Source organism: Ursus arctos, unplaced genomic scaffold (genome assembly GCF_023065955.2).
Source record: "Ursus arctos isolate Adak ecotype North America unplaced genomic scaffold, UrsArc2.0 scaffold_16, whole genome shotgun sequence".
In the NCBI taxonomy this organism is placed as follows: Eukaryota; Metazoa; Chordata; class Mammalia; order Carnivora; family Ursidae; genus Ursus; species Ursus arctos.
The window spans coordinates 29,101,316-29,114,125 of record NW_026622830.1 but is presented as its reverse complement, the minus strand read 5'-3'; the positions used below and the strand labels follow the sequence as shown (position 1 = coordinate 29,114,125).

Below are 12,810 nucleotides of genomic sequence, written 5' to 3'. Positions count from 1 at the left end.
ACAAAGGCCAGATAATTATAAACCCACAGCTGACATCTTTGTTTGCGGATGACATTTTATTTCTTATTTCTTATTTTACTTTTTTAAAAGATTTTATTTTTAAGCAATCTGTACAACCAACGTGGGGCTTGAACTTACAACCGTGAGATCAAGAGTCACATGGTCCTGATGAGCCAGCCAGGTGCTCCAATGACATGATTTTATATACAGGAAATCCTAAAAACTCCACCAAAAAATTTGGTGGTTACAGCATACAAAATCAACATACAAAAATCAGGTGTGTTTCTATTCACTGACAAATTATCTTTAAGAGAAATAAAACGATCTCATATGCAATAGCATCAAACAATACTAACGAATAAACTTAACCAAGGAGGTGAGAGACCTGTACACTGAAAACTACAAGACTTTGATGACAGAAATTGAAGACGACACAAACGGCAAGATATTCTGTGCTCACAGACTGGAAGAATTAACATTGTTAAAGTGTCCATCCCACCCAAAGCCATCTACGGATTCAGTGCAATCCCTACCAAAATTCCAATGGTACTTTTCCCAGAAATAGAACAGATCATCCTAAAATTCATGGGGAACCACAAAAGATCCCAAATAGCGAAAGCCATCCTGAGAAGGATAGATTAAGGGGAACACTGACATTTTTGTTAGCAACTTTTCTTCAAGTCTGAAGTTGGTTAACAACAAAAAGTTAGAAGTATAAAAGCAGGGAAAGAACAATGTTTCATAAAGTTAACAGTTTGGCATGGGAGAGACAAGGTCTCCTTACATTGGTGTGTGTGTGTGTGTGTGTGTGTGTGTGTGTGTGTGTGTGTGTGTGTGTGATTCCACCTAGGCACATTCCGGTGCTGGATTCAGTGGCTCCCCCCCATTACCTGAAGGCAGGGCCTGGGGTGGAGACTCAGTGGGGTGGGGCGTCATTCCTGCTACAAGGGCTCCTCCCCATGGGAGTGGTCGTGTCCTCACCGACACCTGGGTTCCCACCGCTAGGCTCAGGCGGTGCTGGGAAGGGGACACCTGTCCTGCTGGGATTCTGCTTTTAGCCGTCCTCTCCTGTTCGCTGCCCAGCATGGGCCTCTGCTTGGCGCCCGCGCTGCTGCTGCTGCTGCTGCTTCTGGGTGAGTGGCCACCTCCTCCCCCAGGCCCCTGAGCTCTGGCAGTGAGGGGGCAAGAGGACGATCTGGGAAAAACCACAACCACAGTAAGGCGCACTGGCAAAAGACCTGTATATGGGGTGTGCCGACACCTGACAGCCCTGCAGCCCACCGGGCAGCCCGCCACTCCCCACCCCCAAGTGCCATCTTCGGACCCCAGTCCCAGAAACTTTCTTTTTCCTATTGGGTCCCCTCTCCCACCTCTCTTACCCTTCCCCAGCCCCTACTCTCCATCTTCAGTCTTGAAGCTTCACAGTCATTCCTTGGTGTCACACATCTGCTGTTCCTTGCTTGGCTTCCCCTTCCCCAGCTGGGGCATCGTGAAGGGAGGGGTCACTTTACCGGGTGGAGCAGGGTGGGGAGAATGGAATCGGACAAAGGTTTAAGGCAGATGAGATATTGGAGCTGAGATGTGCTGTTTTGAGGGTAAAGATGAGGCAAGGGTACTCCTGGCAGAGGGAAACCTGTAAGCAGAGGAGCAGAGGGACCAAGACCTTAGGTGACATTAAGTGCTGCTTGTGTGGCAGAAGCCTGGGCATGTGAGGGGCTTGGCTGGGAGAGAAGGGCAGAGTTTGTCTGCTGCTCCTGGCGTCCTGGAGGTGAGGGAAGGGGAGGAGACAGGAAGGGAGGGCTCCCCTCTCTCCTGTCTACCCTCTCCACATATTTACTCATCCTAAGCCCTTGGTATCTATTCATCTCGCTATTCAGCGAGAATCACTGTAGCTCCTGCCATCCAATCCAGGGATCCTGAAAGAGGGGGCCAGGGCCAGACGGGGACCCTGCTCCCAGACCTGAGGCAGGAGCCACCTCCCACTACACACTCAGTGAGAAGGATGTGGGGCCAGGCTGGAGAACTTCCCCAAGACTGTGGTGCTCCCAGGGGCTGAGAACACTGAGAGGGGCGGGGGTAGCCTGGTTTTGGTGACCCAGGTCCTAGGAAGGGGCTGCCAAGTCCCTTCCTCTGAGACCCTGGCCTGGCCCCCAGCAGAGTGCCACCACCTATCATGGCCTCGTGGGCCTTGTGGTTCAGGACAGAGCCCTGTGGCCTGACGAGAGGGATTTCTCTGGAATCCACACCCTGGCAGCCAGGTTTAAATGGGCCCTCCAGTGCCCAGAGCCCTTTCAGGGAATCCCTCTTTTGCCTGGCTAGTGGAGAGTGGAGGGGCCAGGGGAAGCCAGAGTCCAGGTGGGGCAACACGGGAGATGGGCGAGAAGGGAGCATCAGGAAGTGGAAGGGCAAGACCCAGCGGTAAGGGACAGAAGGAGGCGCATGAGAAGGTCTGGAAGGAGGGAGACCCAGAAACCAATAGATTCACTCAAAGGATCTCTTTGGGCAGGGGAGGAGAAGAAAGGAAGAAAGCTCAGGTGTCCCAGCGTGTCAAAGATTGTCCTCAAAGGCATTTCGGATAAATATCCATTAGCCAAAACCCCAGAAGCCTCGCTCTGTTTCCCGCGTCAGGTGGGGCCTATGAGAGTGCAGGAGCCCCGCGGACCCCTCTTTGAATGGGTGTGGCCATTCTGCGCAAGGAGTGGTGCCTGGGGAGGATGGGCTTCAGCGTCTGGGGGAGGCCAGGCCGAGTCTAGGTGCGCCCCATCCACACGTGACGTGTTGCAGGACTCCCCAGAGCCGGTGGCCGCCCGCCCCCGCGACAGAGGGCGGGTCAGTGCCAGTCGGTCACGCCTCCGAGCCAGACTCTGCGCTCCTCGGTTCCGCGCACCCCGCATCAGGCGAGGCCGGGGGACGCAGGTGAAGCGCACTGGTAGGGCTCACGGAGAAATGCAGCTGCCCGCCCCTCCACCAGGGTCCCCTAGCTCGGCCGGACGGAACCGATGCTTGGACGCGGCCGAGGCGTGCACGGCGGACGCACGGTGCCAGCGGCTGCGCACCGAATACGTGGCTCAGTGCCTGGGGCGGGCTGCGCCCGGAGGCTGCCCCCGCGCCCGCTGCCGCCGGGCCCTGCGCCGTTTCTTCGCCCGCGGGCCGCCCGCGCTCACCCACGCGCTGCTCTTCTGCCCGTGCGCCAACGCCGCGTGCGCCGAGCGCCGGCGCCAGACCTTCGTGCCCGCCTGCGCCTTCTCCGGGCCCGGCCCGGCGCCGCCCTCTTGCCTCGCACCTTTAGACGCCTGCGAGCACAGCCGGATCTGCCGGTGCGGGGCGGAGCTACCTGGGATGGGTCGGAGGTGGGGCGGGGCTGGGTTGCGGATGCGAAAGGGCTGTGGGAGCCGGAGGGTTGGAGACTGGGCGGGGCGGGGCCTCCCGCTCACCCGCCTCCCGTCGCGCCGCGCAGGCCCCGCCTCCTGGCCTTCCAGGCCTCCTGCGCGCCGGCCCCCAGCGCCCCCGACGGCTGCCTGCTGGATCAGGCCCCCCGCTGCCTGCGCGCCTACGCGGGCCTCGTGGGTACGCACTGCCGGGATCCGGGCGCGGGCTGGGGCTCTCCCGGGGATGCCTCCGCCTGGGTGGGCCGACTACTCAGCCCTCGGGGGTCCTCCCAGGCACCGACGTCACTCCCAACTATGTGGACAACGCGAGCGCGCGCGTGGCGCCCTGGTGCGACTGCGGAGCCAGCGGAAACCGGCGTGAGGAGTGTGAAGCCTTCCGGGGGCTCTTCACCAGGAACCGCTGCTTGGGTGAGGGGCCAGGCTGGGCGGCGCTGACCGCCCCTTCCCAGGTTCCGGCTGGCGGAACCTTATTTTAGCGGTGAGGAAACTGAGGCCGTTTGCGGCAGCCATGCAGGTGCACACCCCCTCTGCTGTCGACCTGCCCCTCCAGAAATCTGCGCCCAGGTATCCCCGGAGACCCGGTCACAGACCAAAGTAGGATCTCAGGGATGTCTAGGCTGGGGACCCTGCAGAAGGGTGTGGGGGGGGGGCAGTCAAAACAAGTTGCTGAGTTCCTGGAATGGAACCAGGCGAAATTCCTGCTACCATCCCTTCTGAGGCGCTCCCACCCCCAGGGGGCTCCCAGTGCCCCCATCGATGATCTTGCCTTTTGGGTCTGAATAAAGTGGGTGGCCTATGAAGTCCTATCCTGCCACTTACCAGCCCAGAGTTAGTCAACTCCTCTAAGCTTTTTTTGTGCCCATCTGTAATATGGGGCTGGTAATGGTCACCCTTCCCTGTGAGGGTGACAATTTATAAGGCACTACTAGCACAGGTGTCTGTTCTGTTATTCTTCGTCTTGCACCTTCCATTCCAGAAGCCAATCCTTGTAGATGTCCTAGCTTTCCATCCCACCGCAGGATGCCAGAGGTCTCTGTCCCAGAGGAGCTGGGCCTTGTGCTGGTGTTTCTCAACCTAGCCCACCCTGGACCCCTTCCTCCATAGATGGTGCCATACAGGCCTTTGACGGTGGGCGGCCTCCAATCCTGCAGGACCAGCTACATGTCCGCCAGGACCCTGAGCACAGCCTCGTGCAAGTAAGTGTAGGGAAGCGATGGTGAGCTGGCAGCCCCTGCACTGCCTCCTTCCACACACTTCCATTCCAGGTGTGCCTGGATGGAGGCATGAACGGCCTGGGAGGAAGGTGGTGGAGGCAGAGAGCAGAACCCAGCTTCTGCCTCAAGTCCACATTCTGCTCCCACCCCCAAGGTGTCCTCCACAGATGGGCTCCTGGTTGGGAGCTCCCTGCTCTCCATGCTCCCTGTCCTGGCTCACCAGCCCCTGCTCTAAGACAGCCGACCTTGGACAGCAATGTCACTGCTCCATCCTGCGTGGGGTACAGGGCCCATCTGCACCCTGCTGCCCTACTGAAAGTGGACTGGCTTGCCTCCCAGGCTGACCTCAGTGCTCTTGCACTGCTGCCCTTTTTAGGTCTGGACACCCTGTATGCCTGTCCCCTCGAGTTAGGGATGTAGGCTGAGGGCCTGATGCAAAGCCCATGGTGTTCTCCTTTCAATGGGTTTCTTGGTTGTAAGTCCCTCTCTCCACTGACCTTGGAACAGTCGGGTTTTCCCAAAGGGTAGGGATGGGAGGGGGTCATCAGTGTAGGTGAGGCCTCACTGGGGCACCAGATCAGCAAGAAGTCAGAAACCATCCAAATTCCCAGAATTTTAAGAGATTTTACCGGCTTCCCCAAACAGAACATGCCCTAAGGAGTACATCTGAACAGACTTACAGGCAAAACTCCTCTTAACCTGCAGCCTTTCATGGCACCCTCCCAGGGAGGCACCACCCGTCATGATAGCCACCTATGCCCCATGACTAATGTCGGTAAGGTTCTTTCCATCCATGATATACTGTTTGGTGGGCACCACCTGGAGTGAGAATCTAGTCCCCTGTATTGCACTGGTCACATGGCCATCTTCCCTATGGTTTAACCCAGCACTCTGAATGGCATCCGTAGCTCAATAAACCCATATGCACTGAGACTGGCCTTGCTTCCATGTGATCTGTCCTGGGAGCCTGGAGACTAAGGTCAGCCATAGGGTATGTCTCTGCTGGGTTGTGTGACCTCAGATGGTCTCGGAACCAATATGGGCTCCATCTGCTCACCTACGGATGCCAAACTGAATCAACTGTTTGATGCTAGTGGCAGAGATTTCTGTGCTTTGTCTTCTCTGCTAGTACTCAGATTCAGAAACTACCCTTCCCAGCCTCCCTTGCAGCCAGGAGGTGGTTATGGGACACAGTCCTGGTCATAAGTGGAAGTCACAGATGAGGCTTCCAGGAGAGTTCTTGAAACAGGAACAGACTTGTTGACTGGGCCCTTCGGCCATTAGCCTCCTCTCCCTTCTTCTTTCCTAGAACTTGGTGGCAGTGCCTTGGGAACATGGGTGCCATTTGGAAAATGGAGCCACATGACATTGTGGAGCCACTGTCCCAGCCCCCATCTGCCTCCCTTTAGATTCTTCATTATATGAAAAAAATAGTGCCTTTATTTAAGCCAGTTTCTCCACAGACATCTGTCATTTGTAGCCAAACACAGTCTCTGATTGTTCCACTACCACTCCTGGGGTGCCTGGGAGCCCCGAGATCACTTAAGAGACCCCCTCCTCAGTGTGCACAAAGCCCAGCCCTGACAGACACTTTGGTGGTCATTTTTTTCCTCCCACATATTCTGCCTGCTTCTGTCCATGTGGAGAGTCGAATTCTTTCCTGGAGTCTGGGGAAATGTATGCTAAGGTTTTCACAAGCATTTGTGTGTGGCCGGTGTGGACCAGCGCGCGCCAGGGGACATTGTGTGGATTTTGCTGTTCTGCGAGGCTGTTCGGGGAGGAGAAGGCAGAACCGTGGGGGCTGGGTACGAAGTCTTCTACCCGCTTCCTTCTTTCTCGAGAGCTTGGAGACACTGATGAGTGAAGGGTTACAGAGTCTCTGGGCTGCTGCTTCTCAACACTGCGTGAGGCATGTCAGGGGCCGTGAAGCCGATGGAAGGCCATGTTGTTGGCGCCTTGCTCAGAGACCGCTCAGGGCCAAGCTGCTGGGGAGGTTGGGTGCTAACACAGCTCACAGCTGCCTGCTTCTCGAGAAGAAATGCCTGTAAGGTTACCCTCTGCTCCCTGAGGTAGACAGCAGCCCATGGGTGGAGGGACAATTCTGTACACCATTCATGCTCCAGAGCTCCTTATGGGATCGGCTGAAGCTAGATCCCAGCTGACACCACAGCCTGGCCTAGCACCTGCCCCGGCCTGCTCCTGCCTCCCTCACTCAGAGGTTCCCCTGAGGGTACTCCCTCTCATCAATCATGGCCTGAGAATCCCTGTCTTGGGCTCAGTTTCTGGAGAACCTGACCTAAGACACAGGGGTTAAGTGCAGATCACACCAAAGCCCAGGCCTGGGGCTGTCCTGACCAGAAAAAGAGCCACTGGCTCTGAGACTCTGTATTTAGCCCTCAGAACAAACCCACAGACACCACATGCGGCAGCTGTCCACCAGCCTTGCAGCTTCAGCCGGTAGGCTTATCGGAACCAAAGGAATCAAACCTGCTGGATATGCAGCTGAGCAGTCTGCGCTTCCGGTGCCGCTGTGTCCAGGGGTCAAGCGATGGTGCCCCCGTCGGTCTGGGCAAGGCTTCCCTCCGTAGCCAGGCAGGCTGCCACTGCGGGGTGTGTAAGAATGCCATCTGTAGCTGCAGAGCTGCAGTCTCTCCTTTCAGGAACCTCAGCAGAGAAAGGCACCTCTCTTTCCCACCATCCATGGACTGAGTCAGGCAGGACCCTGGTAGGCCCAGAGTGGGTTATAAGCCTCTTCCAGTCAGCCCACGAAGATTGCATGGAATGGGAAAGACAGTTCTCCAGAGGAAAAGAAGGGGGGGTGCTGGGCAGAGTGAAGCTCAGAGTCCAGCCCCTTCTCACTCCACGAAGAAGGAATGTTCTCGACTCTCTTCACCTGCATGGGAACGGGAACCTGTGTGTGGGCTGGGAGCTCCACATGGTGGAGAGAAAGCTGTTCGCCATGATTGCGTGATGAGGAATTGCGTATCTTCTAAATGACTGGCCGCCATGTGCGAGTGTGTTAAACTCTAGCACTTCATTTAAAAAAAATTACTTACGTAATCTCTACACCCCATGTGGGGCTCGAACTCACAACCCTGAGATCAAGAGTCGTGTGCTCTACTGACTGAGCCAGCCAGGCACACCCCCCCATCACTTCATTTTTCTTACTCCGATAATGAGAGTAAAATATAGGCATATACCTTTCAAAAGATTGCGAAGATGAAAAAAGAGTAGAACCTGGTTGGAAACAGTGGCACTGTTCCAACGGCAGCTGGCGGTCTCCCTTCATTACTTCTGTCCCGCTCAGGCACCAGCTTTAACCAAATGGAGCCGCTTTAACATCAGTGCCGGCGGAAGGAGACTTCCTTGTCGGGAGCGGTGGGAAGATGCAAGGTCTCAGGGCTTCTGCTGCCTGCTCTCTGTTCTTCCCCCAAGTGAACTTTCCCATGTGGGGATCTTGGGGCCATTTGGGGTGTGGCCCCAGGCAGCTCTGAAGACAGAAGCCAAGAGGAGGGGACAAGGCAGTGTGGCTTACGTAGGCCACCATCCTGCTAACCCTGGGGCCACTGACTTTTCAAGGGTTTTGTTGCTGGAATGGGCTGAATGGTGGCCCCAAATCTATGTCCACGTCCTAAGCCCTGGAACCTGTGATTGTTAACCTTAGATGCAGGCAAAAGAGTGAACATTTCCTAATACAGCAAAAGATGTGACTAAGAATCTGGACAGGAGGGGCTTATCTTGGATTATCCGAGCGGCCCTACCTGTAGGCATCCTGATAAGAGAGGCAGAGGGAGATTGGATGGATGATGTGAAGACAGGGCAGAGATAGGAGAGCTGGTGGCCACCAGAAGCTGGAAGAGACCAGAACGGGTTCTCCCCAGAGCTTCTGGAGGGGGCACAGGCCTGTCAACACTGTGATTCTGGACTTCTTAAAACAGAATGCATTTCTGTTTTAAGCCAGCAAGGTTGGGGAATTTGATACAGCAGCCCCAGGAAACCAAGAGTCGTCGGAGTTTAGTTTCTGTCACTTCCACCTGAAAAGGTCTGCCTCACACACAGTGTTAAGTCTGGCCAGACACCTCGAGGCTGAGTCCCACCGTGGCCCCCATGAACAGGAACAGGTCCAGCCCTGTTTGTCCACATCTGAGTGTTGGCCTCCGTGTCCTTCTGGGTAGCCTGCTTGCTGTCACTCTCTCATGTGCACTTGGGGAGACTGCAGTCCTGGCCCAGGCCTCATCCCTGTGACTGGGCCTCTGCTAGCTGCTGTCAACACTGAGCCTCTAGCTGGCAGGTGGCTGGGAGTGGGGGTGGGGGTCAGGCAGAAAGGCAGATGCTAAGCATCCATGGATTTATTGGTGGAAACTTCACGGCTCATGAATGTCCACTCTGGCGTGGGGCCTGTTGTCTAGGTGCACGGTTGATATGGAAACTGCTTGTGTTCCCCCTTCTGCCCTCTCCACCCCATAGCTGAGTCAGGCAGGGCCAAACTCCCAGGGGCAGCTCATTTTTAGAGGAAGTATGGACATTGTTAGGTGAGGTTTCCAGAGTAGCAGGAGCGCAGGGGCCATGTGGGCCTTCAGGAGACATTCCCCAGCTGGACAGCAACTTGCCAGTGAGCCCGGTATGCGTGTGACAGGAGACAGCCGCGGCTCTGTCTTGTTGGCCTACAGGCCCTGGAAGGCCTGAGCTGAAGGATGTCTTGGGAAGCTGTTCTGCCAAGAACATGTCACCCCATATTCAAAGGAGCCTCCAGTCCAAGGCAGAAGATACAGAAAGAACAATTAAGATGAGTACACTCCAGAACAAAATACACAACTTCAGAAACTGAGCCCTCAGGGGATCAGGATTAAACGAATGAGAAAGGGCTACTGGGTGTGCAGATGGGCCCTGAACCAGGCTGTCCCTGGCTCCCCGTGCAGCACGTTGTTGCCTACAGTCAGCAGGGCTTCCGGTCTAGTCCCTTTCTTGTGTTGGCGACACAGGATGGAAGGGAATTCTTGTCAGGGGTGTTAGACAGCTAGCAACATGGGGCTGCACACGTGTGTGGGTGGGGTTGGGGACTCAGACACCAATGTCACCGTGCATTGGTGACAGCATTTTCCAAAATGATGACCAGCTCTGGGTAAAGTTTTGAACAAAATCTGGTCTTCCCTTGATTTACACCATAGTCGCGTTTCTGGAAAACTGACTATATCAAACCAGCTCTCAAATCCTTGTGTTTGCAACCGGGTTAGGCTCCACGCTTCAATAATTAGAAACAGATTTTCTCATCTCCACAAATACCCAGCAAGACATTTTAAAATCAAGTGGGAAGTGGGTCAATCCTTGGTTGGGTGGGACAATCCCATGCGTTACAGGATGACTATCTTCAGGCTCACGCACGAAATCCCAGCGGCACCGCCCCATGCGATGCAGTAGTCAGAACCACGCCTCCCTATCCCCCAAATGTCACCTAGGGGGTAGCCCGGTGCCGCATGCCCGGCCAGGCCCAACTCCCGGGACTTCTATGGTAGCCCACTGTGTTTTAGCTGCTCTGGCCTATTTGGACGAGCTCACCGCCCCCCCAGGAGTGCTCTACCCTAGGCCTCCGCACCTGCTGCTCCCTCCACTTCTGTTTCCCTCGTGCAGAACATCCACGTGCCGGCTCCCACCTCCCTTCAGCTCTCTGCTCAGCGGTCACCTGTCACAACAGTAAAGGAGCAGTCCGCCCCCTCCGCCCCCGCCCCGCACTTTCTGCCCCCTACCGCATCTGTACTTTCACAGAACTTACCATCTGACGTTGTATTCATTACCTGTCTCCCCAACTGCATCGTATACTCCACGAGGACAGGGATTTCTGTCTCATTCACTGAAATCCCTGGTCCCTACGCAATGTCTGGCCCGCAGACAGTGGCCAGGCTGGGAAGGACACCCTCACGCAGGAAGGAGGGGGATGGCCGACTTGCAGCGAGTCTGAAATCCTTTGGGGCCCTGTGATGGACGCCCTCAGACCAGCTCGCACCGCCATCTCCGGCCGCATGGTTCTAGCGAAGGCTTCCTCAGTAGTCCCGGCGTTGGTTGGTTGTTTACATTTTTAAAGGTCAGACTAATGGTTTCTTTGGCAACATCATTCCCTCAAAAACCTACACTTTTTTTTTTTAAAGATTTATTTTAGAGAGAGTGAGTGGCGGGGGGGGGGGCGGAGAGGAGGGAGAGAGAGAGAGAGAGAGAGCAGACTCCTGGCTGAGCACAGAGCGTGACTCCGGCTCCATCTCCCCATCCTGAGATCATGACCTGGACGGAAATCAAGAGTCGGACGCTTAACCGACTGAGCCACCCAGGAGTCCTCAAAACCTACACTTTTTATTTATTTCCCAGGCAGATCCAGGGTCAGGGACGACATTCCTGATTCTTTTCCTGGACACAGTTCTCAAGTTGGTTTTATATCTTTGCTTCCTGATTGCCTCTCCCTCAGGAGGCTGGCCTTGAGGTTCTGAGGCCCAGGCAGGAAGACCACACCCTCCACCTGCCCCTCACCCCTGGAGGCCGGGAATTACTGGGTCTCCGTGGATCGTGAGCGCCTCTTAGCATTTGGAGACCAGAAGCAAGAGGAGTTGGCTTTTCTCGCACTGCAGGACCCTGAGTTTCAGGATCCTCTATCCCCTTGCCTTCGGCTTGTAGACTGGCTCATTCTTTCTGGGACTCAACTCCTCCTTGTGCTGCCTCGTCCAAAGCAGCCGATAGTAATCAACACGTTCCGCATTCTGGGGTGGTTTTCTGACCTTCTTCCCTCGGAGCTAAAACCTCAGCAGACACGTAGATTGCTTTCCAAGTTGTCGAACTTGACAGCCTCACCAGCTGTTCTGCCCCTGCCTGTCAGGGGTCCCAGCTGTTCTGCTGCTGCCGTCTGCTTCCCGCCTGCCCCCTGGCCACGACCTAAGCCAAGGTCCTGCATTTTAGGTTTTGGTGACGGTTGCACTGCGCTTCAGGGTACCAATGTGTGTATTAGTGAGAGTTAAGACAAGCCACTTGTCCTAATTCAGCCCCAAATCTCAGTGGGTCGGTTAGAGTAGAAGTTTCCTTTCAGTGATGCAAAGAGCAGCGTACAGCTCTTGCTGAGCAGGTGACTTGCCTCCGTTTGGTGACTCAGGGACCCACGGGCCTTCCAACCTCGTTGGCACCTGACCTCCAGGGAGTCCCATGTGGGAGGACCGGATGGGCCAAGTTTGGAACTGGTGTCCATTACTTCTTCCAACGTTTCGGCCACAGCTCAGTTTATGGCCCCCCACCTAACCTGTGGGTCCAAAGGCAAAATCTGACAGGTTTGGTGAACACACTCACAGGTTTTCATCCTGTCTTAAGCAGTTGGTGGCTCCCACAGCCCTCCCCCCTGCACAGTTTCGGGGTCTTCTCCACCCTGGCAAGTGGCCACCAGTCCCACCATTAACCTCCCCAGCCCAGTCCCAAGCACTGGTGGGCCGGTGGGACCTGGTGCCTAGGCCTCCCTCCCCAACAGGAACCACAGCATTTCCTCGTGCTCCCTCTTCAGTTCTCAACTGCCCTTACGTCGATCTTCCTTCTGGGGCTCCTGCACTCCACACCAGGGCGCCCGAGTGCACTGTGCTGACCCTGCTCCCCGCACAGGAGCCGCACCCGCGGACGCAGCTTTGTGGGTGGGAAGAACGTCAGGAACTCCGAACCAAGGACAACACTGTGGCCGTAGAGCACTCAACCTGTCAGCACACCTGGATTTCGCAGAGTCTGGAAAACCTCAACATTCAGGAACCCATGAGGGAAGGAGAAGGTGAAAGACCAGGGGAAGTGGGGGTGGCTCGGGCCTCGGCGGCACCCCGCCCCTGCTGGCCCCCACCCTGGGGGACCCTCCCTATGCCAGGGCAGAGCTGCTCTGCACACCAGTCTCCCTCCCCAGCATGGTCGTTTCAAGGGCAGTGCAGGCCACAGTGGGGACACTGGGAGTCTGCTCACAGCTGCACAGGGCTCTCTGTACCCCTTGCCCCAAGAGGTGGCCGAGGTGCCCACCCCTGCAGGTTTTATACCTTGACCTTACTCAATGCCAAGTGCTTCCTCTTAGACAGTCTGAAAACTGGTAACTTTAAGCAAATGTAAGCAAATTTCCCCCTTTTCATAAGGTTCTAATGAACAAACTGTAAAAATAAAGGAAAAAAAAAACCCCAAAATCCAAATTCAACATTCAGAGCAAAAACACA

The 12,810-nt window shown here is 55.8% G+C and overlaps 1 protein-coding gene across 2 annotated transcripts; it reads left to right on the top strand.

Annotated features, from left to right (window-relative positions):
- The first annotated feature begins 491 nt into the window (after nt 1–491).
- GFRA4 (GDNF family receptor alpha 4) lies at nt 492–5,674 on the top strand. Of its 2 annotated transcripts, none has more exons than XM_044385615.3 (6): nt 492–1,133; nt 2,972–3,317; nt 3,458–3,567; nt 3,663–3,797; nt 4,494–4,585; nt 4,758–5,674. In XM_044385615.3, exons 1-6 carry the CDS (start codon nt 1,085–1,087, stop codon nt 4,836–4,838), a joined length of 813 nt encoding a protein of 270 aa, XP_044241550.1. In that variant the 5' UTR covers nt 492–1,084; the 3' UTR covers nt 4,839–5,674. The 2 variants fall into 2 exon arrangements, with proteins under 2 accessions (XP_044241550.1, XP_044241549.1); XM_044385614.3 differs by having other exon boundaries at nt 2,972–3,360; nt 3,407–3,571; nt 3,644–3,797.
- The last annotated feature ends 7,136 nt before the right edge of the window (nt 5,675–12,810 follow it).

Bases quoted from the DNA above. Each gene is read 5' to 3' on its own strand.
- GFRA4 (XM_044385614.3), top strand. From the start codon at position 1,085: ATGGGCCTCTGCTTGGCGCCCGCGCTGCTGCTGCTGCTGCTGCTTCTG. The intron at 1,134-2,971 runs GTGAGTGGCCAC...CCCCTCCACCAG, and splicing joins GCTGCTGCTGCTGCTTCTGG to GGTCCCCTAGCTCGGCCGGA. The intron at 3,572-3,643 runs GCACTGCCGGGA...CCGACTACTCAG, and splicing joins TACGCGGGCCTCGTGGGTAC to CCCTCGGGGGTCCTCCCAGG.